Below are 27,665 nucleotides of genomic sequence, written 5' to 3'. Positions count from 1 at the left end.
ATAGTCTTTTATTTTTATAGGGTGCAATAACTCATTTTCCCCTGAATCTTTTATCAATACGAGCAGCTGTTGAAACCATAAAATGTTATTCAAAAAAAAATAACCCACCAGACATCTTTTAAGATGATAAAAATGCTCTGATTTGAATAATACGCAAATATCTTTTGTTGCCAAAGTTTTAACTGCCTGATGAAAGACATCTCCTTATTCTCTAGAATTATATGTGAGTGTGTGTGTGTGTGGATGTCGGGTGTTTCAAGTTTCCACATCACACTTGCATTAATTGCACATATCAACTGCCACTGGCGTCCAAACGAGGTGTGATGTCATAGCGTACACATCGTTAACTTTAGATTTAAGGTGAGCGCAGCCCGTGTATGTGAAAACAGCCTGTTTGCACTTAAATATATGTCTGAACTTTCTAAATGAACTAGGAATAAACAAAAAAAACATGTTTGCATTGATTGGGGCTGTAATGATCCATTGCAAAATTGTTAAAATAGACACTTTTTGCAGTGTTGATGTAAATGATAGAAGCTACCAGATGGACCCGGTCCACCTCCGGAACCTCTTGGCAACCAGACGCATTTTCCTGGAAGAATACTCCTCGGCTGACATCACTCTCGAGCCATTTGAGTAGGCTGCATCGCCACCATCGGGTCAGAGCTTAATACAATTGGACAGGAATCTCTATCATTTACCCAGGTTGCTGTAAACGGCGCTTGGACTGTCCAGACCGCCACCCTGGGGGGGGTGGGGGTTGAATCTTGGCAGTCTCTCCACCTGAGATGGAGAGATGGCTATCCAGCACATTTGCAGGGAAATTCCTCTTTTCCTCCCAAATGGAATGTTCTTTTTATTGCCCCGCATGGGCCAGTTAAGGTGGACCTGGCCAGAACCGTTTCAGTGCCTCCTTAAAACCACAAAGGAGGGGAAACGTGAGCCGAGCTACCTTTTGGGACATTTGTTACGCTCTCATACGTGCAGTTTTATTGTGTTTGAGGCCACTCGACGGAATAACCTATCACATAAACCTGTCTCCAAATCCCCTGATTTCCTCTTTTCTTTGTGACAGGAACAAGTTTTTCACATTGACTCGAGGACCGAATCTGGAAAAGGGAGGTGCTCCTTCAACCCACAAGTGAATACAGTCTCCGTCATGCTCAGTAGGTGCCTCTCAAGTTTACATCCATGATTTATGCCTCTCCAACTCTCCTGACTCCCTTTGTTTGTTACTTCCTACAGTACTCCATAGTTTGGTCACTCCCTACATTCATCACCGCCTACGTTACTCTGTACATTTCTCAGTCTTTACATTCATCAGCCCCAATATCACTCTATGTTACCTTAATACTTCATTCCCTATGTCATGCTGTATAATTGTCAGGCCCTACATAAATCACTCCCTACTTTCTTTCCTCACTTCCTTACTCTCTTTGATTGTCACCTACATTATTTTGTATGTCAGTCACTCCCTACTGTCCTCGCTCCCTATGTTCATCCCTCCATTCATGACTCAACCACATCACAGCACAACTGTACCCATGAAAGAGATACAGCAAATGCCAGCTCGAACACACTCCGTAGATAGAGCTCATTCGACGTATTAAATTGCTAACATAGTCAAAACCAACCTAGCATGTCATTCAGTGATATCACATGTCCCAGTCAGTAGTGCGCCACAGAACTCGACAGTGCGTATCCCAGCAATGCTATCCTTCAAATGCCAGTCAGCCCCTGCCATGAGATACACCAACATGGAGGCTGTGACAATTGATATGAAATATAAGAACGGTCATGTACTAATGAGAAAGTCATACTTCAGTAACAGTTTATTTGCACTAAAAGAGGGTTCAATTCAAGACCAATGCAGTATCTCATTCAGCTCAGGCCGCACCCTCTCCCCAGTTCTCTTCTTTGATGTCTTATTGACCAGGGGGTGTAGGATTGCTGTTGACACCACTAAAGGCGGCGCATTGCACCCCCAGCGCTGCGTTCTGACACCTGAGCATGGCCATGTCAGCAGCGGCTTTGCCAGCTAGTGAGCGCCTTCAAGAGATGCCAAGGAGGGAACCAGAGAGGGGAGGGTGGAATAACCGTGAAGGGAGTAGGAAGGAAGGTGCTCTGCCAAATAGCGTCAAGGTCACAGAGCTGTGGCAACAGAGAGCGGGCCTTACAGGACAATCAGCAGCAGTGTTTGGGCTTGATACAAATCTGTGCTGCATATTCCCCATCCTCATGTTTTGGACTCTTTGTGGTCGTCTGAATGCTGTCGTCACTCGCTCCTTAGCAAGCCAGTTTGGATACCGGCCACATTCCCCTAATCCTCCGTTAACTTGCTCCCCCCCCATCCTCCGAAACAGATGGTCTGGAACTAATGGATGATGAAGTGAGAGTAAAGGAATGATAAAAAGCCACGGAGAGCATACATTCACTATTAGTAGCAGGACACACACAGACTGTACACCCACTTATAAAACAATCTCAACTTTATGGATAACACATTGGTGTACTGTCATCTGCTTTAAGACCAGGAGCTGTTCTCCGGCATGTACATTGACTTCATGGGGACTGATGCTGCCATCTTCAGGAGCCTGACCAAGAGAAACGCAGTGCGGACAGACCAGCACAACTCTAAGTGGCTGAGTGGTGAGAGCACGAATATTCTCAAAAAAAAAAAAAGATTAAATGAGACACTTATTTACTGCTGTGAATTTTTGAAGCTTCCATGTATTCCTTTCTGTCATTTAGAGCCAATCTTCATTGACGCCCACCTGATACCAGACGGGACAGACCCTAACGATGCCAAACTGTATTTCTTCTTCCGTGAGAGGCTGACGGATAACAGTGGAAACACTAAAAATATCCACACCATGGTGGCCAGAGTGTGTCCAGTGAGTGCCTTTGTCTTTGCCTGAATAGACTGTCACAGTTGGAAATAGGACCCAAATGCCGACACACAGAGGCAGCTAGGTTGGAAAAAAAATAGCTGACTTTAATGAGCAGAATCCAAAGAGGAAGTAACAAATGACAGGCAAAGGAAAGTCCAATGAGAAAATGAGAAAAACTTAAGACTGCAGGAATAAATCAGGGAAACAGGGCACACACAGAACACTGGGAAGACAAGTGAGCAGGAAATAGAAAGTGACAGCAACAGGAAACAAACAGGAAATAACTAACCAAACCATGAAACGTATGTTTTGTAGTTTTGAGCTCCCATGTGCTGCTTCTGTCTGTAGAATGACATCGGAGGGCAGCGAAGTCTGGTGAACAAATGGACCACCTTCCTCAAGGCCAGGATGGTGTGTTCAGTTCTGGAGGAAGACGGTACCGAGACGCACTTTGACGAACTTGGTAAGTAAAGTGAGGGAAAAATAGCTTTTCTACATCACACATTTCGTTTACATGCTGACTTCCAATAGCCATTTTATTTTCATTTCCTACATTACTGTGAATGTTGGTCACTCCCACATTCATCGCTCCATACGCTGGTTTCTCCCCTTGACACAAGTTTTAAACAAACTTTGTATTTTAGAAAATATAATGGCAGAGACCACCATAATTCCCGGACGCTCGTTATTTTTGTTTCAAGATTTTCCAGCGATTGCTTTCTCCACAAACAGTCCATCAAACCTCCTTTATTTGGTCTGGATTAAGGCTCTAGTCTTTTATCAATTTTAATAACAATTGTTCTGTTGTTTTTGGTTTTCCTGTGTTAATTTATTAGCATATTATTCAAGAACTACAGACATCAGCTCGCAGTAGTTTAGACCTGCTATTCCATTCAGTCCATCAGACCAGTCCATCTATCTACATGTGCAGTTATTAATTTATCCCCTTTTGGCAACCTCACCTGCAGGATGAGGTGTTAGGGGATACAGGGAATTTGTCGAAGGTATTACACATGTGCATTTGTCTACGTGTGCACATATGTGTTTTCCCTTTCAGAAAGTATGTTTTTGCTGGAAACCGATCAGCCCAAGGGCCTGTTGGTGTTCGGAGTCTTCACATCCACAAGGTAAGGCCGCCGGCGATGAAGCCAACTGTAACATTCCTGCAGGCCTCCGTGGTTATGTTAATCACAGGCTGGATATCAGCAGGAGGGGATGTGCTTGTCAGAGGGCGTTTGACATAGAGACATCATGCGTCATGCAGCAGATCAGCTTAGTCAGAGGATGAACTCTCAGTTACAGTCCCGGTGGCTTCACCATACGGCCTTCATTTTGATGTCCGTTTCCTCTGATGGCAGGCGACAGCACATTACTTATTAGATTATGTCTTACATGATATGTATTGTTGGATGTGTTCCACCGGCACAGAGAAACATTACACAGCAGTATTTCTGAGTGCAGAGAGAATATTATTATTGTATTTTTCAGATAGGTGAAACCTGATCATCAGGTTTCTGAGAAAAAAGGAAGGAATATAATCAAATGTTCCCTTTCTGTTGTCTCGCAGAGCGTGAATGGTGAATGGTTCAGTGCATAAGATAAGAAAGTTAAACTAAACATCTGATTTAGTGTGTCTGTTAAGTGCTTTGTGTGTAATTTGCTCATAAGACCTGTCCTGCCAAGTGGTCACAGAAATTGCGTGTTGTCCTTTTGTTTATTTTGTTATAACCATGTTTTCTCCCAATTGTAGGCACTACATTAAACTCACATTTCACCTTCATGATAATAAGTATTTAAGATGATCCAATAAATCCCAGAACTAAATATGATCACATCAGAATTCCTTTACAATTAAAATGACTAACATAATTTTAACGTCGTAATCTTTGATGAAAGAAACCAAGGAGAAAAAAGTGCACCGCATTCCGTCTGAATCTCTAAATAGAACTTATTAAAACTCTCATTAAAGGTCACAGTCAGTGTCACATGGCAAACTTGGAGGTTAGGTCACTTGATCTACATGTTCTCATCTCAAATTGAGTTCATCTGGTTAACCCGGGGTGACACCACCACAGGCGCTCCGTCCACGTTACCTCAGGATCATATAAGGGTTCAGCCGGTGTATCCTGGCTCAAAGAACACACCCAAACCAAACAGTGAGGTCCTTGAGGTCTCTCAACTCTGTGTTATTGCTTCTCCACTTCACACAATATGCTTCTGTTGGCCGTATTCAACAAAGCCTCTTTTATGTGCTAAGCAGTGCGGTTTGAAACGACCGAGCCAAACCACATCAGATCTATGAGGGAGGAAAGTGTCCTCACTGTGGAGTGGCTCGCACATCCGCAGAAACAGAGACCTCGATAAACAACTGCAGAATATTCCAGCTGGGTGGGTGTCGAGGTGTAGCAGGTTCCCACCGTTGTTTCATTAAAGTATTCATCTCGTTCCCTCAGCTCCGTGTTCAAAGGCTCAGCTGTGTGTGTGTACAACATGGCCGACATCCTCACCGTCTTCAACGGGCCCTTCGCTCACAGAGACGGACCCAACTTTCAGTGGGTGGCTTTCCAGGGGCGCATCCCGTATCCAAGGCCCGGAACTGTGAGTTCACTTCAAGGCTATCCATTCATTCATTCATTCATTGGTTATTTTAGTGCATGATTCACAAAACAAAATTTCATGTAAAATATTCATGGTCACCGTACCTACTTACACATCTCAGGCCAGAAAAGCAGTGAGGAGAGGAGCATGCTTGTTTAACCAGCCTTCGTTTTAAAAAATGGATTGAATAACATCAATGATTAAACAACTTTTTCACATATTATATATATATATATATATATATATATATATATAACAAGAAAGACAACGTCGCTAAAGAGCAGTCACACACAATCAGCAGCTGAACATGAATATTGTCCAAGTACTTTTCCTTTATACATTTTTTATTAACTGAGGTAACTGGAAAATATTTGAATTCTGAAGTGTTTAGAGTCTGAGTTAAAGGTCATATTGATCACATTTTCAGCCGTCTGCAAACTTTACAAGTATAGAAACATCCTTAAAAAAAAATCACAAATGGATGCATGAAACTAATAAAAGCAAACGAATAAACAAAGGCCCCAATATGGACCCTTGTGGGACACCATATTTGACCTCCATGCAATCAGATCAATTACTAGCATTTTAACATTCGTCTGAAGCATAAAACCTGTGGTTTCACTCACCAGTGTCCTGGCGGAGCTTTCACACCTGACATCCAGACAACAAAGGAGTTCCCAGACGACGTGGTGACCTTTGTACGGAACCATCCAGTCATGTTCAACCCCATCTACCCAGTGGGGAGGAGACCTCTTGTGGTCCGGACCAACGCGGACTACAAATACACGTCGGTGGCCGTGGACCAGGTCATGGCTGCCGACGGCAACTACCAAGTGCTCTTCCTGGGCACAGGTATGAAAGTAGACTTGTGTTTTTTATGTATTTTGTGTTGCATGTTAAGGTCATACATTAATGCTTTTACAGGACACTTTTAAATTCTAATTTCACTTATATCCACAAACTGCAGGCCCTCCCCAGTTTCCTGGGAGACTCCAGTTTCCGCCCAGGCTCAAATTTCCCCTGTGTTTCTTCTGAATGTATTTCTGGGCCTGTACAGTGTGCAGTCTGCTGTATTGTTGCGCCTCGTCCTCCTCAGTGACTAAGAGACAGACAAAGAAATGGGGAGGAGAAAGAATATTTTGACACGTGTCAGACGCCCTGGAGAGAAGAATGCCTTCTGAAACTTCTTTTGTGAAGTTTGAAAGGACAGAGGCTGTAAAATCTGCCACGTCAATTTTTCTGTCAGCCGAGAGGGAGAATGTTTTCTGAGGATTAAAAGCAAAATTAGAGTCATTTGACGCACTTACTATTTTGTTATTTGTTGTTAAAAATATTACCACCATGCGGGAGACACAGTCCAAACCTTGAATCTCCACCTTTTCAGTGATCTGTCTTATTTTATCTGCTCAAAAACAGATGAGACTGCATTGAAAATGCTGGTGGGTTTATTGGTTTCTCTTTCCACGAATGACCACAGAACACATATTCACAGATAAGGAAATGTACATTCATATGAATTGGTTACAAGAAATACAGGGAAAAGCAGTCAAATTTGTCATTCAGATGTAAAATTTTAGTTTTTCTTCGTTACTTAAAGGTGCTCACCTTGAATTTATACTCCAGAAACAGTGTTTACACCACTAGTACAGGAGCTTTGGACCAATAGGAGAGAGAGAGGGGTTCTCAGGCCTGGGGTTAGCCGATTAGCATGCTAACTTTAGAAGATGTCTCCTCAATAGAAAACACAGACGTCTCGGATATAATGTCAAAACTTTTATTTGTTCCACATTCTGTTGATAATTTTAGGTCATATTTGAATGTTTTGAACTAAAAGTCTTACATATTGTATCTGAACAGGAAAATAATCGGATGATGATGATACTAAACTGTACATTTTGCAGTGTTATAGATGATTTATATGCTTTCGTTACAAGCTAATATTGACTCATCTACATCTAATGAGAATCACCTACAGTGACTTAATCCTGTGACCAGGCAGTTTCAGCTCGAGGCTATCTACATTGACATGTCAGGACATAACACTGTCATAAAAGTAAATGATTGTTCTGTAGATTCCCATTGGCACAGCTGGTTATCAGATACACAGATAACAGAGGGGATGATAAGGTGTGTTTGTTGTGGCCAGTATCAAAAAAACTCAGATGGCGTTGCACAACGTATAGCTCGATATCACAGTGATTATGCCACTAATGGATCAAGGACGGAGGGACAAGGCAATGTCTCTTAGGAGAGGACTTTGACCTTTTATGGTTTAATTTGATTGAATCAGCTGAAAGAACATGAGCGCCTGGTCTCATTCGAATAAAAATCCTAATTTTATCACAGTTTTTTTTTTTAGATTAGTATCTAAAGGGCTTCCTGTGCGCATAACACAGTGGCACAACAGAATAATAAGTGTGCGGGCGCACGTAATTATGCCGCCTTCTCGTCCACCTGTGGTCGTGTTAGCGTTCAGCGGAGCCGCCGTGGGACTCCCTCTCTCTCACAGCTGCTTGTGTTTATCAGCTACCCTCTCCTGCCCTGCTTCTTGAAGGGAAGCCATGTGCTGTCTAACCACATCTGAGCCTGAGAAAACGCTGCTTTGTCTGAAGGGATGAGGGAGACTTTCTTATCAGGAGCTTCCAGGAGCTTTTTCACCGCCGTTCCCTTCTCCCCCTCGCTCTGCAGCTCAGACTCCCAGGACAGAACAGCCGTGTTGACGGTGATAGTGTTGCTTCTCGGCCCTCCTCGTGGGCCCTCAGTTACGTGGGGCTCAAGAGCTTTCATCCCCGCCACTGTCACAGTTGATTTTGCTGTGGAAACAAGACTATCGTGGCTAATTCAAAAGCAAACACGTGTAAAGGAAAGCAGACTCGCGGTTTGTTTGTTTTTTTCGAGCGTTCATATTCCAGTTTTTCACACGCGTCTGAGCATAGTCATATCTGTTTCACTCGGTTTGTTAGAGGATGTGTGTTGACAGTGTGTGTTTTCTGCCCTCCCCCAGACAAAGGTACAGTGCAGAAGGTGATTGTGCTGCCAAGCAATCAGTCCCTGCATGAAGATCTGATCCTGGAGGAGCTGGAAGTGTTTAAGGTCAGCTGCCTGTTTTGTTTTGTTTTTTTGTTTTGTTTTCTTTTCTTTTTATTCCGCTCTTACTTTCATCATCTCAAAATCAAAGGCGAGGAGGAGGAAGGAGGGCGAGTTTGGCCACACCACAAAGGCCACTGACAAAAAGACAGACAAAAGATGGGTGGCATTCAGGAGATGGACACTCTGCAGTGTAGTGCAGCGTGGAGTGATGGGGAACACGCTCACAGACGGCACAGAGGGAACCCTTTTTTTTGCACATGTTGTTTTATCTTAGCTCAGATCGCTAAACTGTGTGATCGACCTGTGATCAGACTTAAAGGCTGAGGCCGCTTTGAACTTAGACTACAAAGAAGAGACGTGTTCTCGAAAGACAGAAAATATTTATACGAGAAAGCTGAGAGAGAAAGACATCTGGCGAGAAGCTGAGAGGGCGAAATGGGCCGCAAGGAGCTTTCAACTGGCCTAGTAATCTGATTTCAATAACCGAAGATGGGGTTGTTTATACTGCTTTTGTCCACAGGGGGCACCAGAATCAACAATATTAAAGTTCCTTGGAGCAGCTTTAAAGAAACATTTCTTCAACAGAAAATTATTTTTTCAATCGAAGATTTAAGGAAAGTCTGATTCCTGTACTGTAAATATGAAGCTACCACAAGCAGCCTCGCTTACTTAGCCCCCCCACAAAAACAAAAATGTGTTGTTTTTGCACTTTTATTTTTGGTCAGAATATACAAGTAAGAAATAATTATATGTCACTGGTGGGATTTGAAATGCTGGAAGGTGGATTTTGTTACTTTTGGACACAGCCAGTCTAGCCATGTCCCCGGGTTTCCAATCTTTGTGCCAAGCTAAGCTAACTGGCTGCTGGCAATAGATTCATATTTACTTTATGGACACAAGAGTGGCAGTGGTCTGATCATTTAAGTCTCAAATAGGTTTTATTTTCACCTAAATGTTCCAAAGTATTACTTTAAAATTCTGATTAAAAATGTTCTGCAGTGGCTAAAAGCTGATTCCTGCATGTGCTCTTTTCAGAATCAAGCTCCTGTTACAAACTTGAGAATATCCTCCAAAAAAGTAAGTGTCCCTCCACCTTTTGCCTTCCTCACACGTTAACTGCAGTTTTTATTGTTTTAGTATGTTATTAATCGTCTGTGGCTACTCTGTAATGCCCGAAAACAGAAATCTCTTGAGTGTAACAAACCTTCCAAAGGCGAGGAAATAATAAGCCGTAATGGTTTCGGCGCTCTGCCTCATTTTCCTGTCAGCCGGCCACTTATTAAGACAAACAGGGCGGACTGACATTTGAACTGTTTACTTTGCAGCAACAGCTGTACGTCAGCTCCGAGTTCGGGGTCTCGCAGGTCTCGCTGCACCGTTGTCACGCTTACGGCTCGGCCTGCGCCGACTGCTGCCTCGCCAGGGACCCCTACTGCGCCTGGGACGGACTCAGCTGCTCGCGCTTCTACCCCAGCGGCAAAAGGTACACAAAGGTTTACAGTTTTGTGGGAGTATTCTGATATCTTTGAATGCCATTCGAGGGAGTGTTTAGTGTCCACCAAGGATTCCTCTCTTGGCTGTGTTGAAAAAGGAGCTTTCTTTCAGTGTTATTAAGTGGTGACAGGAGGCGATTTAAAGAGGCAGCTATTCAACACTTTCACCAGTGTTATGATAAACTTCAGCATAGTGCAGTATACAGAATTTCCGTCTGCCTGGTTCTTGCAAAATTTCTGGGGCCGAATAAGGGTTTTTTTTTCGGCAGTAATACAACAAATATGAAATCAATCAGTGCACCACGCCTGTGTTCAACAAGAACAGAAAAAGAGCTGCTCTCGACATCTGAGGGCTAAAAGATCACAGCACTGGATTCCTTCAGCACACACTTCAGTCCAGACCCTGTCACTGATTCCGCTTTTGTTGTTTCCCCTCCCTCCGTCTAGACATAACACAGACAAAGAGGTCCGAGTGACACCTCGTCCTCCGAGCCGATACCTCTCTCCGGTCTCTTTGAGCGGCCAGCTGCCCGTCTCTCGGCATTCCAGTCAGTCGCAGGTCAAGTTTAGTTTGGTCGCGGAACAAAAGCGCGGCGCGGAAAATGTGTCTGAAATGTGTCTGTTGTTTACGCGCCCTCCTCCTCAAGCTGTTATATGAGTGTGCACCGCTGAGTGGAATAACAGTCAGATTTTCCTCTTATTGTTTTGGCATGCTGGCTGCTCCCCTCCACGCTCTTAATGTGAGGTGAACATGGGAGGGGGAAGATTCTGTATTTAGCTTTTTTGTGTATTTATGCTCAATGCTATTTTCGTCTTTTTTTCTTTCTTCTTTTTTTTAGGAGAAGCCGAAGGCAGGACATTATGCATGGAAATCCGCTCACTCAATGCAGAGGATTTAACCTGAAAGGTAATTAAAGCTGCACTAATCGATTTTTTTTTTATAGCAACAAACAAGCAAATGAATGTGTGAAGTGTGAAAGGTATCACTCCTCGGGACAAGAACACAGAGGATTTTCACCCACATGTGCATTTTCCCTCGCAGCTCCCTCCTTTACAGCTCACAGATTACACAGTCATTAACCTTACCAGTTGTTTTTCAGCCAAAAAGAGCTCTGACTAAAAAAAAAAGAACAAAGCTATATCCCATCTGCTCAGCACCAGACAGCAGACTAAATTAGCAAATAGCTAGCGAGGGAAAGAAGCTAACCGCTATTAAGTTCTAAAGCAAAACAGAGCTAAAAGCAAGTATATATTGACCTTACATTCATCAGACGTAGAGAAACACAGCTCCATATGAACACTAATGTTGCTACGTGTCAACAGGATGTGTAAATTGGCTACTAGTTGCTAACGTGCTAGCCCTAACAAAATGTATACGGTGATAATATTACAATCTTGTGTTTTTAACTTGTTTTTACCACGCACCAGATAGCCGACAAAACTAACAGCTAAACAGCTAAATAGCCAAAAAACAAAGTAAATATTCAACTTACAAGTGTCAGGTGGACGGAAACACAGTTCCAAATGAATGCTAATGTTGCTACATGTGTAAATGGGCTACCAGTCGCTAACGTGCTAGCCCTAACAAATATATAAGGTGTTAATATGCAGACAGAATTAGCATATAGCTGGCGACGAAAAAGCAGCTAACGGCTAATGAGTCCAAAAATCCAACCGGGCTAAAACTGAAGTAAATAGTTATCTTATAATCTTCAGTTGGACAGAAAACACATCTCTGAACAAATGCTAACGTTAAAATAAAAGCTAAAAAGTACAGCTACAAGTAATATAAAACTGGAAGGCATCATCGTTTGAACAAAATAAGGAACATTTTTGGAAAATGTAAGTTAACGCTGAAATGTTACATATTATATCTTGAGGTTCCACTGCCCCCAACTGTCCACACTGACAAGTTAACTGTCATTGCAAAATAATTTTGACTCACAGTCAATTACAGATGTTTACACCAGAGCTGTAGCTGCAACTGCTGCCTGTCCAGGGGTGTCTGAGCTGGATTGTGAGTCCAGGTGAAGCACAGCATCCTTCACCAAAATTCACACAGCCGACTGGCGGGGTGCGGTTTAATGAGGGGGAGAGGATTTGCTCCCCGGAGACTCCCATTTCCATGAACAGTTTACGTCTCTAAATTAACTCGAGCTCTGGGAACCGAGCATCTGGCCATTACCACTAATTAGTGGGAGCCCTGTCATACATCCAGCTGAGTGATGAACCATTTAGCTGCGACAAAGGCGACGCGGTGGATGAGACGAGTCGGTCCTGCGCGTTTTGAGGGTTGTTTTGTTAGTCTGTAGGAAGCGAAGAAATCTTGGTGGAGTTTGGTTTGGGATGCAGGTGTCGGACTAATCTCTGTGTCAACATTTCTGTCTCGCTGCTGGGACTCGAGACAGATTTGGGTCCATCTGTGGGGTTTGAGTCTGTCAGCGAGTGACGTCTGACGTGACTCCATTGACTTTGCCTCTGTGTGTGTGTGTCCATGTGTGTGGCAGCTTACAGAAACGCGGTGGAGATGACGCAGTACGGCGTGAAAAACAACACCACCTTCCTGGAGTGTTTTCCCAAGTCTCCCCAGGCCTCTATTCGCTGGCTCATTCAGAGGGACAATGACAGGCGGAAAGAGGTCAGTCTGACATTAAGATGGGGGGTCAAAGGTCGACTTCACAGCCCGCCCTTGCTTGTATGCAACAAGCGGAGGTGGGTCCAAGGACACAAGGGCGAACCCTTAGAGATATAAAAAGACCCAAATGTCCTTTTTTTTCTGATTTATAGGGATCCGCTCTCGCGTTTTGGTCACATCGTTAAACATCACATCCGACGCTAAACGCATCACACCATCAAATGAGCTCACACGTCTGATGAGGACTTGCATCGCCCGCAAAATGACACAGTCCACATTTATTGGCAGCGGAGCACTCTGACGAGCAGCGATACCGATCAAACATGATATAGATCTTCATCTAATGACCCCGATTGTCAGCAGGGAAACATTTGACAAATATTTGAACCCTTTGAAAGATTAAATAAAAGCCTGGCAATAGAGAGAGAGAGAGCGAGCTTGATAAAGACACATCTTTTATGGATTTGGCTCCGGCCCTTTTCGGGTACGCTTCAGAGTAATGGCCATTTTATTGCTTTTTTCCTCATGGGGATAGAAAATAAATCACTTTAGCTTTACGGTGTGTAATCATTGGAGTCTTTTCAAAGCTTAAAGTCTGGCTGATTTTTATAGCAGAAAAAGGAATAAACAGTCAGCATCAGTTAAGTCTCGTGGTTGTTTTCAAGTACTGACGTCAGTATTTCAAATGTTCCGACTGCAAATTTTCAGCCGCAAAGATTTCTAAGAAATTAAGCATATGATGTTTTCAGGTGAGCAGTTTTATTTACATTATACCAACTTTCAAACACAGAGGCCGAACAAAGTCATGTACACAGGCAATGAAAAACCTTAGAATGACATTCAGAAACAAAAATGAAACAAAACCAGTTGAAAGTGAATCAGACTAAATAAAATCGAAGAAGCACTACGTAACTTTAAGTAATTCTGGAGAAGAAAGTTGATTGTTTAGTTGCATTCTTAGAAGGTCAAACACCAACACTTTTTGTGAATGGTTCGGGTCCGACATCAAAGACCGGATTTGGTATTCTGATTCTGATTTGAGCCTGAGACTGGCGTACCCCGCCACTCGCCCAACGTTAGCTTGGATCGGCTCCAGCGAATGGGATCAACCAGGAATACAGTTACAGTTCAGCAATAAGTGGAACAAGGAGGTACGTAAAATAGTCCAGCAATTTCCTTACATTCACAGCCAACCTGCATTTAGAGGCGACGCCACTGGTTTCAAGAAGAAGTCAAATTGTATGTAAGCTTATGAGAAAATGTCCCTATTCCTACTCGATTTGTAACCTCAGTAACAGTTTCTCTAAGAGTTTATGGTCTCAATCGTGAGTTTCAAGTCTTCTTCAACACAGCTTGATGATCAGTTTGTGCATTAAAGTCCCATTTAGACTAAAATAGATGATAGAGCAGGGTTTCTCATCCAAATATGGTCGTTTCTGGCTTCTTAAAACCAAGATGGTGCCCAACTCAAGACCACATAATGGTAGCCATAAACCGATTAGTAATTACAAGGAAGTGATGAGCACCATTCGACTAGATATTCCCTCATTTGTAGCTGTTAAAAATGGGTTTAAATCTGGTTATTGCAATTCTGACGACATGATGCACATCATTTTCATTAAAGTATTCCTTCGATTCGTCACCTGTCTGAATATCTACTGTGACTGTTCCAACCTACAGGTGAAGCTGAGCGACCGCGTCCTCTCCACCGAGCACGGCCTCCTCATCCGCACCGTCCAGCTGTCCGACCAGGGCCTCTACTACTGCCTGACCACCGAGAACGGCTTCAAGCGCACCGTCGCCAAGATCCGCCTGCGAGTGCTGAGCGAGGCCATGGTGAGCGTGCTGACGGACAAACAGCAGTCTCCGTGGGCGTGGGCCAGCTCATTGCACCCCAAGGTCCTGTTGGCGGCGTTCAGCCCGGCGGAGAGCCTGGCCGTGCAGCAGTACTGCAAAGAGAGGAAGGAGCTCCAGAACCTGCAGCAGAGGCAGCAGAAGCAACAGCCTCCGCCGCCCGGGCCGCTCAGGGGGGACCTGGCCAAACTGAAACCCCTGCTGGACCGGAGGAAGAGCCGCAACCGCCGCAATCACCTCCCAGAGGTGTGACACTTGGCTGCTGCTGCAGAGACTGACGCACGCCTTCCTCCGATTCTATTCCTCATTTTCATCTCAAACTGCAGAGCTGCGCTGCGGACGCACAGTAAAGAAAAAAAAAAAACAAAAAACGAGGAGGTGGGTGCGGGGAGAGTTCAGCCGTATCTGTATTTTCTTGCATGAGGCACTGCGACCAGATGGCTGTGACATACACTAACGCACACTCACAGGCACCCACGAGTTCGTTCGTCACAAACTGAAGTGGCCCCCGCTACGCCACTAATAAACTGTGGTCTCAGTTGAAAAACATACCGTGAGATGAGACGTTATTGTACTGAAGGTGTTAGAGGGGGAAGGGGGAAATGGACCGGCCAGGATATTAACTCACAAATAGAAGAAAAAAAAAAGGTAATTTGAAATCATGATGGTGAAAAGGAGGAGATTGAAAAAGGAACACAAAGGGAGACAGATGCATGTTTGACATTGGGTGCCCTCTGGAAGTATTATCCTAGCGTTTTATTAGAGTCTTCTCACATTTCCGTACTCACTTTAAACTAACAGAATCAGCAAAAGGACATCTTGGGCAACAAAAAGGTCAAAAAAAAAAGAAAGAAAGCTCGTCTACAAAAGCTCTTTTCATACAAAGCGCAGATGGCGATCGGCCCCCATAAAAAGAGTTACATTACAAGTTAAGCTGTATTACATCTAAGAACAGTGACGATGTTACCCGAACAGGAAACAGTACAATACTGAGTGGAAACATGAAAAGTCTTCGGTCTTATATGATCTCTCTCCTGTTATATTTATTCGTATTACTCTGATTTTTACATGTAAGAGAACGTGGCCTCACTGTAACTCAGCTGCATATTGTATCGTCCTTCTCGTTTCCAGCACAGAAGCATGTTAATAGACAGTTTGTGAGTAACGTAGAGGTCTTTTTAATCCTTGCCTGGAGTAGATTCGGGGCAAAACCGAACTAGCGGATACAGTACGCATATTTTTAAGTAGTGTTTAAACTTGGAGTTTACATCATAGACGTGACAATATCCTTCTCTGGATCGACATTTTTCATATCGTCTACAGCAAAGTAGGCTGTTATAATTCAGTAATTATCAGCGGAGATAGTCTGTGAGATCATTTGTTACATGTGAATAGACTTTTTTTTTTTCAGAAGCGTAGTTAATGTAGATAGAGATTATTTGTTGCTTGTGTACAGAGTATTTTTTCTTTTCGTTGTTTCGTTCCATCCCGTTAATTTAAAGTTGTGCCGATCGTCGTGGCAATGTGTTTTTTTTTCCCATCGTGTACATAATTTCATATCATAACATATTTCACCAAGTATGACTGTATCTGCAAATTGCAGAGACATACAGTATTATTTTCATTTTTTTGAGGAAAAAAAAAAAAAGACTTTTCCGAGCGGTACCTTCCCTCATACAGATCTCTGCTACACGTTTAATAAAACTGTGTGACCAGCATCATGTCAGCTTCAACCCAGTGTAATTTCAGTGTTATGAAACGTGTATTTCTATTTATTAATGTCATGATAGCCTGAATAAATCTGTCCCGATGAATCCCAGTTTTACAGAAGGACCATGCATTTTGTTGTCAGACATTTTTATTAGTTTAATTTCTCAAAATGTGGACTTTCACTTTCTTTTATTAACCAATACATCATCCCCCCTTTTTCTGTTTCATAGATTTCACGGTGTGTTAATACCATGCTGCTGTTTGAAGGAACAGCCACACTGTTTGGGAAAATAAGCTTATTTGCTGAGAGTTAAATGAGAAGATCAATATTACTCTCACGTCTGTGGGGTAAATATGAAGCGGTAGCCAACAGCTGGTTAGCTTAGCTTGGTAGAAAGACCAGAGAGTGACATGGAAACAGTCCAAAACAACACATTTCATGTAATTAACAGAAAAAAATCTACACAAGTACAAAGCCTGATCTTTTCCTAATCTTAAGAGAGCTGTTTAATTATCTGAACCTAACCAAGTAGTTTTTAGCTACAGCTAACCATGTAATTTTGTTTTTTATGTAATTAGCTAAACCTTAAGGTAGCATGCTAATGGCTAAAGTTTTAGAACATAGAGTGAGATATTTGTCATGTGGATGATCCACAGGTTGGATATTACAGGAAAGCTCCAGCTTTTCAAACCAGATTGATTAGTCCTAAATCTCAGTGTACAGCACCTGAGATACCACAAGGCCGTAAGGACGGGGTGTAAATCCCTGGCTGTTTTAATCCCGGAGAAACATCCTCGTATACGTGTGACATGTCAGATTCAGACCGAACAGTAAAATCAAACACACCCAGGAGGCTGAAGATCGAGGGTCATTTAAAACCCATAAAATCGAAGAGGGGCTTCCCGGTGGGCAGCAACACTGCTTTCTCACAAAACAAACCCAAGTGCCATTCATAACCACAGTATAATCATCCCCCGGTCCGTTTTAAAAACTGCTTTTGATTTATGGTCCACTCAAGGTAAAGAGGAAACCAAATCAGTTTCTCTTCAGCGCGCACAATGCAAATGTTTGTCCCAGCAGCAGGAACGTCTCTGCCGTAGATCGGTTCTGGACACCCGACAAAAACAAAATCTTTTCCAGCTTTTATTAATTTTATAGACACTAGTTGAGCAAAAGACATGAACATTTTCATGAGATTGGATTCGCGTACATTTCATATTTCCGCAGGATATCAAGCAAACTCATTTCTCCTCTGTGTGGATTGATAACCTGACGGTTCCATCTGCTGTCACGCGAGAAATCCCTGATTGTGTTATTTGTTACAGTGTTTGCAATCAAAACAAATACTTGGCAAAGGAATTCAGCTCTTGAGCTTCTTGCAAAAAATCACAGTATCCCCCCTTTTTCACCAATGGAGGTACGACATTATAAATAACACTGAAATTTCAAAAAAGTGCAAGTCTATATCAAAAGGCTTGATGTCCTTTAGCAGCTTTAACGCACTGTGCTATGCTTTCATTCATGCGATCTTTCCGGAGCTGCGTCTGCTCCTCACCACACAGTAAATGGTGAAACACAGGAGGAACATAGACACGCCGATGCCCAGCAGCAACAGCTGTAGCATCTCCAACATCTCCATGCGGGAGATGAGCTCCTGCTTAAACATGTCCGCCGTTTCATCGTCCAACGCAGCCGTCTGGTTACAAAGAAGGAGACGGAGAAAGAGTCGTCATCATCACGCAGCTGAAAGTTAGCAGACTATACGGTCTACAGCTACAGGGATCCATTTTGTTTTGTTTTCTTATCTTACCTCATTCAGCCAGACAATAGGGAATATGGTGTAATCCTTGACGTTCTTCAGCACCCTGCAGCAAGAGAGTTCATTACGTTTAGTACTGCAATGTTGCAAACATGCAACATTATCTTAAAAGACTTTTATTATCCGTACATTCGCTCATCAGATGAGAAGATCTATAACACGTACATGTTTGAAGGATCGATTTGAAGGAACAGGTGGTGTTTCTGCTAGGCTTAACTTAGCTTAGCATAGCTTAGCTTAGCACATGCACTAGTAACAGCTGCCCTGGGTTTATCCAAGGGGAAGAAACCTGGTCCGATTAGTGAGTAATATCCTAATGGTATTATTTTTTACAAAGAAGAAGACAAAGAAGACGAAGAACAAGACAAAAACGAAGAACTAGTACAAGAAAAAGAAGAACAATAACAAGACGAAGAAGAGGAAGACAAAGGCCAAGAAGAAGAAGCACAAAATGCAGATGAGGAAGAAGAAGGTGTGCATGAACTACAGGTAATATACTTCCTTAAAAATACAAAGATGTGCAATTTCCAATTTTGTCATTGTATCGTACTTGAGAAGCAATTAGCCTCTTAGTTTCTTAGTTATCGTACCAGCAAAAAGATTAATTTGTATCATGTACCGTTGCACAAATAATTCTTAAAAATGACACCACAGCTTAGTTTACCTGTTAGCATATCACTCTTTTTAAAATTAGAAAGAAAAACATTTACAAACTGAAGCAACAAGATATCACACGTCAGCTTGCGCGATTTCGATGTGTTGAACGGCATCCTGTTCTCAGTCTGCACATTTTACATTTGCAAAATACGACAGCGGTCCTAATCCTCTCATCTCGCTCCCGTAATGAAAAGCAAACAGACACATGTACCTAAAAACGTCCCCTTAAAAAAAGTGCAGCACAACTTACGTGATGACCTTCGACGGTCCGTACATCATATTCACTTGAATTCTCTTGGCAAATCTCAAGGTGAACCCCGTGATCTGGTGGCAAAAATACCACAAGAAATGAGCATCAGAGTAGCCATCTGTAAAAGTCCAGAATGAAAAAGCCATTTTTAGATGCACTTACAGGTTCCACGTCCATGAAGGTGTCGTGTTGCTCTGGGTCAGGAGAGAGGCCCAGCACGGACTCTCGCAGGGACGGACTGCCGAAGAGAAAGTGGGGCAGGGAGATGTAGATCGGTTTATCTGTGCAGAAAAAGACAACCAGACATCAGAGGACAGTCCCGGGGCTGCTTCAACTTCCTGCTCGTTCTGGATTACAAATGCAAACTGACTTTCTTGACAGGAGCTGATGTCCAGTACCCCGGCCATGGTGCAGTTCTTGGTGACCTTCGTATCCCTGCAGTAACAGCGGTTGTCTGGGTTGACGTTGGGGGCGGCCAGGGTGTTTGGCTGCAGGGTGTAGCGGTACACCTTGATCCCTTTCAGATCCAGGCTCTCCTCATAACTGGCTGACACAGACCTGAAGGCAAAAAAAAACACAGAGGTTAGTTTAAAAAAAAAAATCTCCCAGCAACTTCCCTACGTGTCTCCAGTAATCTCTGGCTCTTTGGCACTGGAACGCTCTGACCTCTAGTGGCTACTGAGAAGACAGTCCACGGGTCAAGTTCACAAGATTAAGAGATGTTAAACCTCTATCACCGACACTTAATGTGTCATCAAAGCACAGCCAAGATCAGACGGAGTTGCTCCCACGATATGACACGTTTCCTCACCTGCAGATGTCTGATGAGAAGAAATAGAGAGGCTTCTTCTTATCCAAGAAGGGAGCGAACGAGGACGCATCTGTAAAAGAGGTGAGAGGATTATAAGAAGGGGTTCATAAAAGATTAAGTTGTGCCGACAGAAACACAGCGCCGCCTGAGCCTCACCTGTTCCGTTGATCATGTTGCAGTACTTGTCATCCCAGAACGATAAAGTCCTGTTGGACAAAAACACAGTTTGTCAAGACGTGAAATATTACAGATTCTCACTTGTCGGATCTGTTCAGCCGGATTAACCTGATTTTATCTGCCTGCCAAAAATATCACAACCAAAAGAAAAAAGCAGCATTCTCACATGCCTAAATCTGTAGGACCTAAAGACTTCTATATGTTGTTCGCTTCAATCAAAAATCAGACTCACTCCTCTCCGCGCCAACTTAAGATCTTTCCCACTTTAGCGATGTCGTCCTTCCCAGTGAAGACAGTGTAGGGGCCGTCATAGGTGCCGTTGTACTAGGAGAAATAGATTTTAATAAAACGATATATATTTACTGATATATATTTCTAAGTGTGTTTTTCATAGTAACTGCTTACTCACAGGTGAAAATAGGCCCGTGGTGTTTTTCAGTATAGGGTCATAGTAACCCCACAGCAGCTCTTTGACTGAACGGCGTTGAAACAACGAGGAGTTGGTGCTCTGTATCAATCTCTCCACCAAGCCGTGCATGAATGACGGCACGAGTGAATAAGTTCCCTGGAGAGAAAACAAAAACAAAATGAGACATCTCAGCGAATCAAAAAATTAAAAAATGTCTTCATCAGCGATCAGTGAGGCAACAGTGTTGTCCCATAACGATACACATCGCAAACATTCACAACTGCTGAGCACACAGCTGACATCTGTGATGACTGTTATACTGCATGATTACTTACAAACAGACTTGCTTACATTCATCTTAATATAATCATTAACAGAAGATAAAGACTGCCATTATGAAATTATGACGTCCCAACTGTCAATCATTTCTATACTCCGGCGGTTGCCACCTTCACGGTGAAGATTAAGAAAACACAGACGCTGGAAAAAATGATCTGAGACGAGCAACATCAGCATCGGAAAGATTTTTGATAAACTTCTTTTTTTTGTTGTTTAAATATAAATCATTTCAAACCCTTGTCTCTGTGTCTAAACTTAACCAAGTTAGCCAAAATTAGCCAGTTCCGTTAGCTATTCTAGCTAACTTACAGGGCGTCTTGCCCGCTAACCTACCTGCTTATTCATGTAAAATTTAGCTGACCAAATTAGATAGCTTTTCCTGAAAAACATTGTTAGAGTCGTCGACTTAAACACATAAATGTGTCTGCTGCATTAGTTCTTACTTCCAGGTAGCTGCCTATTCATTTAAAATGTGCAACATGGAAATTATCTTGCTACATTAGCTATTGTAGCTATCTTCTGGGGCAACTTGCCAGCAAAACATGCTACCTGCCTAGGCTTTCTATGAAAAACGTGCTATGATTCATCAAGGTAAACACAGAAATTGGCCCACATTAGCTATTGTAGCTATCCTCCAGGACAAGTTGCCAGTTAAACATGCTAGCTGCCCATTAACTAAAAATGTGCTATACGCAAAAATTAGCCTGGTGCATTAGCTATGGTTGTTCACTTCTGGCTAGCTACCTATTCATGAAAAATATGCAAAGATACGTCAAAGTAAACACAGAAATTAGCCCGCTACATTAGCTATTGTAGTTAACTGCACAGTACTATACAGTAAACTTTCCAGATAAATAAGCTAGATGTCTTTTCAGGAAATTAGCTGAGATTCATCACAGTAAACACAAAAATTAGCCAGCTTCTTTGGCTACTGTAGCTAATTTCTGGTGCAATTTGCCAACTGAACATGCTAGCTACATAGTCATGAAAAAGGTTGAATGCAGAAATTAGCCCTCACTAGCTGTTGTAGCTATCTTCCAGCACAAGAGCCAGTGCTGGCTGCCCATTAACGAAAAATGTGCTAAACACAAAAATTAGCGCAGTGCATTAGCTATTGTTGTTGTTAACTTCCAGCTAGCTGCCTATTCATGAAAAATGTGATTCATGAGGTAAAGCACAGAAATTAGCCGGCTGCATTAGCTTAGCCTATTATAATTAATTGCTCAGTGCGTTACAGGAAGCTTCCCTGCTAAATGCTAAACGCTTCCTAATGGTGGTGCTTGCTGATCGGACTGCTTACCACAATTTCACCCTCAGACATGCTGCGAGTAAAGTGTGAGTGGGATGAGGAAACGTGTCCAGAGGGAAAAGTAGTTCTTTCCTCTTCAAGTAATTATATACACAGTATTTTCTCTGTTTTCCAAAATTTCCTTTGAAATTCAAATTCCAGTGGGGCGTCACAAGACAAATCTAAGAAGCTGAAGGCGATTCATCGACTAGTTCTGCTTAAATGCTCAAATAGACACCCTGGGAAGTGAAAATCAGCCTGTGGTTAAACTCACAGCTCACAAACAGCATGTCACCGAGGGTCACAAGCCAAAAAAAAGCTGGGAACTGCCACTAAAGTGAATTGTTGCAAACCGACGACACCTGGCACAGACTGGCACAGCTTGAACTGGCATTGATCGCCTCGTCTGTGGTACAGAGGTGCGGTTAACTATTAACAGCGAGGCCGAGTCGAGCCACGAATCACCGCTCGGTGGGTTGACACTCACTTACAGCCACAACCAGGTTGAGGACGGTGACGGTGTCCTCCTCTGGTCCCACGGACATGGAGGGCTCAAAGATGGCGCCCTGGGGCAGCAGGAAGGTGACGGTGAGGTTACTGAATGTGACGTTCTCTTTGGGAAGATATCTTGTCCTGAAGATGGAGAGGGAATTAGTTTAGATTCTTAAAATCATCATCACAATGATAAAAAAAAAGGGGGGAACCAATAAACTTACTTATATGTGTAAGGTCCTCTTTGCACAACCACTGGAGTTGAGCCTTTCTCCACAATCTCCACTGGGTTGGTCACGTCGAAGAACCAGAACTGCCTGTATACCAATGCCCCCGTGGCCACCCAGTTGTCATAAGCTGTCGTTCCTTCCTCGATGACGGCTTCCTAAACCCCACAGACACACAGACAGTCTATTTTTAAACAAGCCTCAAGACTGTCAGCAGGCCATCCACCCCGCTGGTTACATGAAATGGATGCACTGATGGAAAAAAAACAAAAAAAAAAAACGTTTCAAACGTTTTTAAAAAATGTCCTCTAAAAATCCCAGCTGCTGATCCTGTCACAGATGAAAATAAGGCACACTTTTTTTCTTTTTTTCCTGCACAGCTTCTTGTTTACCAGTTGAAGCTGCTTTTTTAAAAAGAAATAAATGCACGCCTCTCATTTCTCCTCATTCACCTTGATCTCCTGCACCACACACACACACACACACAGACACACACACACACACAGCACGCTCACACCTTCCGTCACTCCCTTGCGCTCAGAAACAAAAGGTGAAACTGAGCAGTCCGTACCTTCTTCACCGTCCCCTCAATGATGCTGTTCCCCACCGGGATGAGGATGCCTCCCAGAACGGCTAGCAGTGCCCCAATCACGGCTCCGGCTATCAGCCCTCTATTAAAGCAGCCCATGGTGGTGTGCGTTTCCCTCCGCCTGACCGTCTGTCTGCCTCCCTGCCTGCCTGCCTGTCTCCCTGCCTGCCTGCCTTCCCTGGCAGCCTGTTTCTCCTTCTGTCTCTGTGTATCTGGTGTGTGTGCTAGTATGTGCAGCTCGTCGGTGTTTGCGTCCCAGCAACAGAGGCAGCGGCAGCAGCAGCAGCAGCGGTACAAGCAAGCCGTACCATGAAGGGGGGCTGACAGAGCAATCTGAGGCCAGGTAAAGGTACAGACACCTCTGGGAGGCGTCTAGGGACCACCTTTAAATAGATTTATGTAATAGCAGGAGAGGTTAAAGTTCCAGCTTAGACACATCAAGCACTTAAGTGTCAGTAAACGCTATCAGGGCAGGTGATAACGAGGCTGAGGAGAAAGGTTGAAAGAGGAGTTGGAGGCACAGGAGATGAAGAGCGTGAATATAAAGTTGCTGTCGTTGCCATCTTCTCCTCCACCTCACCTCACCTCACCTCACCCCCCTTTGTTTTATTATCTGTTCATCTCTTGTATCCTCCCCAAATTCTGCTCATCCAAGCTCCGAGCGAACAGAGAAAAGGAGGGATGTATGAATTATTAACAATATCCACATTGTGCAGAGACTGTTTGACTGTGTAATATCAAGAGGGAGGGTGTTAAAAAATGAATTCCCCCTTATCTCACTCCAAGATATTTCGCCCTGCTTATCTTGATTCATGACTCTGATAGAAATGCTTTTTCCTCGTCACACTGCGTAATAAGCAACAGTGTAACATAAGTTATGCACATGTCGATTGTCAGCGTTTTTTAAGAGGGTTCTGCTGTATTTTTCTTTTTTTTTTCTTTTTTTTTTGCCAGACAAAAGTCACTTAAAGGAACAGCTCACGCCAAAATGCCAAATGGAAATGTTATCTTCTCGCTCCCAGTGTGGATGGAAAGATGGAGAGATTCACAGCAAAAAGGTATTAGATTATTCTCCTAAACAGCTGAAGTCAATGGGGACTTGTTTTAAAATGTAAAAAAAGATCTGAAATTGATTTGAGATGTTCGACACATCCTTTTTCACTTCAGCTGTTAGGCTAAAAGCTTTAGTGTGCACCCCTCTGTGCATCTCGGGTGCAAATATTGTCTTTCCAAATCAATCTGGGCTCTCGAGACACTTGGATGATGCCGGACAAGCTGTGAGAAGCCGTTTCATGTTTCTTTTTTTGCTTGTTATTTACATTTTGAAACAAGTCCCCATCTACTTCAACTGTTTAAAAGATGGTTGCAACATTTTGTTTGGCTGTGAAGCTCCAGGAATGTTTTGTGGACAACAAAACTTCACCTGACTTTCCGATCGGCATGAAGATGAGTAGATAATGACTGCATTTGTATCTTTAGGTGAAATTTTCCTTTAAGCGACAGTTATTCTTCAGTATGCTGCTTTTTTTTTTGTCTGGAGTACAAGAAAGACAAATAACGCAAAACCATAATGTTGATTAATTCCCTTCAACACGTGCACTGAGAGTTTTTACGAGTCTGATTTGGGACTTTAAAATCTCAGCGAAGAGTCCAAAGGATTGCATCCATCCAGCCACATGGTTATACTGCTGCTGATTAGGCTCTTAAATCCCACGTGCAGCAGAATAATACCTTTCCTTACATCCTCCCTCGCCTTGATATGCATGTATCCATCAAAACCCACACCTCTAGTTTGCAACACCGGCTTATAAGCCTCGTCATGACCTCGATGACATCATGATGATGTCGCCAGAGGTTGTTGGGGATATTATGAAACCGCTTTACGTGCTTTTCCTGTGTGAAATGGTGGACTGCCCCTTTAAAATGACAGCACTCTAAGGGCTCACAGCTCTGTAGGGCTGAGCATACAGTAGTCCCACATCCACCACACACCTCTACACCTCTGTGACGTTACACATTTACACCACTAGAGGGCAGCACCATCATTCCCTCACCGCTCAGCGCTGTCTGTGTGAGTCTCTCTCTACCAAACTCTTCTCTCTTGCCATACAAGCGACCGCACAATCTCACCTGGCCGACTTTACTCTTGACCTTGAAGGCAATACGTGAACAACTTGATTGGTTTTCTGGGCAGTGCACTAGTTCCTCTCCTCCTCACTGGCAGACATGCCACGCGGGGCCAAGGTGAAATAAAGTCGACTTTTAAAATGTACAGTATTGGTGAAAAGTTTCTCATTATTTAGTTTCAGCAGTCCACTTAACTGGTGAGTATTAGCGACTCACATCACCTATAAGAGGAGGATCTTTGTCAGCTTCATTCGAGACACACTTAATGAATTTTATATCAGTCGTTTGGGGTTTTAAAAATGCTTTTTTCTGTTTTTAGTCCACAAAGGTGTGACCTACCTCTTTCCTCGTGGGGGCGATACAGCACTGAGGATTGTTTTCAGAGGAGAAAGATGTTCTTTTACTTGCTGTTGATACCTTAACAAACTCTCTTTGCTTCCATGACTGAGTAAACAGAATAAACAAACTGACCTTAAAGGACGACACAGTTTTGTGCTCTTTTACTTTGTTTATATGTGGCGGACCCTGCCACCTTTCTAGGCGGCAGTGGGATGGTCCTCAGAGAACAGCTTGTTTACTCAGTTATGGAATAATAACTATTTCTGAATTTCATTTTTATTATCAATAAAAAGATTCTGAGAGCCCTTCCCTTTAAAAGTATATTACCAGTTTAACAAAATAAAAGCATGTGTTGGATTCTTAGTTTGAATGGGAGCTTTTCTGAGTTCATGTCACCAAAATTTAGTTTTTTCATTATGTTCATTTCCTGTATTAAAATTCTGAGTTCAAATTTCTTCTATAAAATCTATACAGTTTGCGTTTGTGGAAAAAAAAAAAATCAACAGCAATGAAGCAGAAAGTCAAAATACTCTCTCTTTATATTCATTTATAACTTCGATACAGTCACTCTGAATAAATACTTCTTGATATGTCTGTTTTTCCCTGACACTGAAAACATCAGATTAGTGAATCCTACGTGTATTTGTATGAAAAGTAAATACAACTGGAGGAAGAGCTCTTCCTCGTCAGCATGTGAATGTGTTTTTAACAAACCAGTTTTGTCTAATTCATCCGGAACACCTACAGTGTGCATACTGGACAGTATGCCATCTTTTGTATTATTCTGGTGTGTTTATTTAAATGACTGAATAAATATATGAAGCTCAACACTGACTGTGCATCACGTAACCATCTAGAAATTAAAGTTTCCTCTTGCATACTCACTGCCTGACTTAAGTAGTTGTTACCTTGATTATACTTTATGTCTGTGGTATTTTCTCAGTTAGTCAAAATTACATCATCTACGTTGCCTACGGGATACACCCTCTGCCTCTTTTAATCTCAAAGAGCTGGAGGGGGCCTGGATGAGAGAGAGGGAAACCTCCAGCCAGCATAGGATTAGAATGGAAAGGTCAGCGCCACAAATTTGCATGTGTTCCCAAAGAGGCCCATTTGAAATGAAAATGACATGGAAAGTCGGCGATGATTACGACACGGGGATTTGTGTGGGAAATTTTGAAGGGAAGGCCGTCAGACTTTGTACCGACTGCTGACTCTGAGGACTCTGCACACTTGACTTTGTGCCCGAGGCTAAATTATTTAAACCACAAACAATGGTCATGTACAGTTGGACGGGCGGACAGCCGGAGTTAAGGGTTTGGTTCCCATGGGAACAACTCCAGACTCCTGTTACTGGCACTCACAATGTAAAGAATTATTGTTTATCCTATATATAAATAAAACTCCCATGATAGAGCCTATAATGTTTAAATGACATGAGCTTTTATTGTGGTAAAGTCGAGGTTTGTTAAGGTTTGGAATGCATTCCACTGTCAAGGCGTTTCCCGGTTGGGCGTCCACTTTCAAAATAAAAGCATCAGATTAATAAATTGTCATATTTGCTATTAAATCATCACAAACAGTAAATGCAATGCAAAAACACTAATATGTGACTTTTTTGCCAACAATAACTTCACAAAATCAACTGAAGATCATACACTGAAAGCACCATAACAATATTATAATTGATATAAACATACTTGTGGTCTAATATAGGCATGTGTTATGTAATATACTCACTATATTTTGTTTCAGCAGCAGTCAGATATTTCTGATTTTTGAAATACCAGTCTGTTACTTACAGATGGGACGGTTTAAGACTAATGTAGACAGTACAGTATGGAAATAAATGTTGACAAACATTTTGAT

At 42.7% G+C, this 27,665-nt stretch overlaps 2 protein-coding genes across 11 annotated transcripts in view; one reads left to right on the top strand and one right to left on the bottom strand.

The window, feature by feature from the left end:
* sema3c (sema domain, immunoglobulin domain (Ig), short basic domain, secreted, (semaphorin) 3C) overlaps window positions 1-16,380 on the top strand; it is a 46,765-nt gene extending 30,385 nt beyond the window's left edge. For all 10 annotated transcript variants that reach the window (XM_037121230.1, XM_037121229.1, XM_037121226.1 and 7 more), the window contains 13 exons: window positions 1,076-1,166; window positions 2,530-2,649; window positions 2,752-2,894; window positions 3,240-3,354; window positions 3,949-4,018; window positions 5,345-5,489; window positions 6,119-6,341; window positions 8,494-8,582; window positions 9,615-9,656; window positions 9,905-10,062; window positions 10,912-10,979; window positions 12,580-12,710; window positions 14,388-16,380. In XM_037121230.1, the coding sequence (XP_036977125.1) occupies window positions 1,076-1,166; window positions 2,530-2,649; window positions 2,752-2,894; window positions 3,240-3,354; window positions 3,949-4,018; window positions 5,345-5,489; window positions 6,119-6,341; window positions 8,494-8,582; window positions 9,615-9,656; window positions 9,905-10,062; window positions 10,912-10,979; window positions 12,580-12,710; window positions 14,388-14,813 (1,821 nt within the window). In that variant the 3' untranslated portion in view covers window positions 14,814-16,380. The remainder of the gene's footprint in view (window positions 1-1,075; window positions 1,167-2,529; window positions 2,650-2,751; window positions 2,895-3,239; window positions 3,355-3,948; window positions 4,019-5,344; window positions 5,490-6,118; window positions 6,342-8,493; window positions 8,583-9,614; window positions 9,657-9,904; window positions 10,063-10,911; window positions 10,980-12,579; window positions 12,711-14,387) is intronic.
* On the bottom strand, window positions 16,051-23,718 carry cd36 (CD36 molecule (thrombospondin receptor)). The gene is made up of 12 exons (XM_037121231.1): window positions 23,313-23,718; window positions 22,739-22,899; window positions 22,514-22,655; window positions 20,396-20,551; window positions 20,219-20,310; window positions 19,966-20,015; window positions 19,810-19,879; window positions 19,369-19,556; window positions 19,161-19,279; window positions 18,999-19,072; window positions 18,083-18,137; window positions 16,051-17,968 (listed from the first exon to the last, which is right to left on the bottom strand). Exons 1-12 carry the CDS (start codon window positions 23,427-23,429, stop codon window positions 17,792-17,794), a joined length of 1,401 nt encoding a protein of 466 aa, XP_036977126.1. The 5' UTR covers window positions 23,430-23,718; the 3' UTR covers window positions 16,051-17,791.
* Between the last annotated feature and the right edge of the window lie 3,947 nt (window positions 23,719-27,665).

This window comes from Acanthopagrus latus, chromosome 14, assembly GCF_904848185.1.
Source record: "Acanthopagrus latus isolate v.2019 chromosome 14, fAcaLat1.1, whole genome shotgun sequence".
In the NCBI taxonomy this organism is placed as follows: Eukaryota; Metazoa; Chordata; class Actinopteri; order Spariformes; family Sparidae; genus Acanthopagrus; species Acanthopagrus latus.
Note: the sequence above shows the minus strand (reverse complement) of the source record. Positions and strands in the feature narration are given on the sequence as shown.

Excerpts from the sequence above, each read along its gene's own strand:
- cd36 (XM_037121231.1), bottom strand. The coding sequence starts at position 23,429 with ATGGGCTGCTTTAATAGAGGGCTGATAGCCGGAGCCGTGATTGGGGCA. Across the intron at positions 19,557-19,809 it reads TTCTCATCAGACATCTGCAG|GTCTGTGTCAGCCAGTTATG; the intron begins GTGAGGAAACGT and ends TTTTGCCTTCAG. Across the intron at positions 18,138-18,998 it reads GGACCGTCGAAGGTCATCAC|GGTGCTGAAGAACGTCAAGG; the intron begins GTAAGTTGTGCT and ends CTCTTGCTGCAG.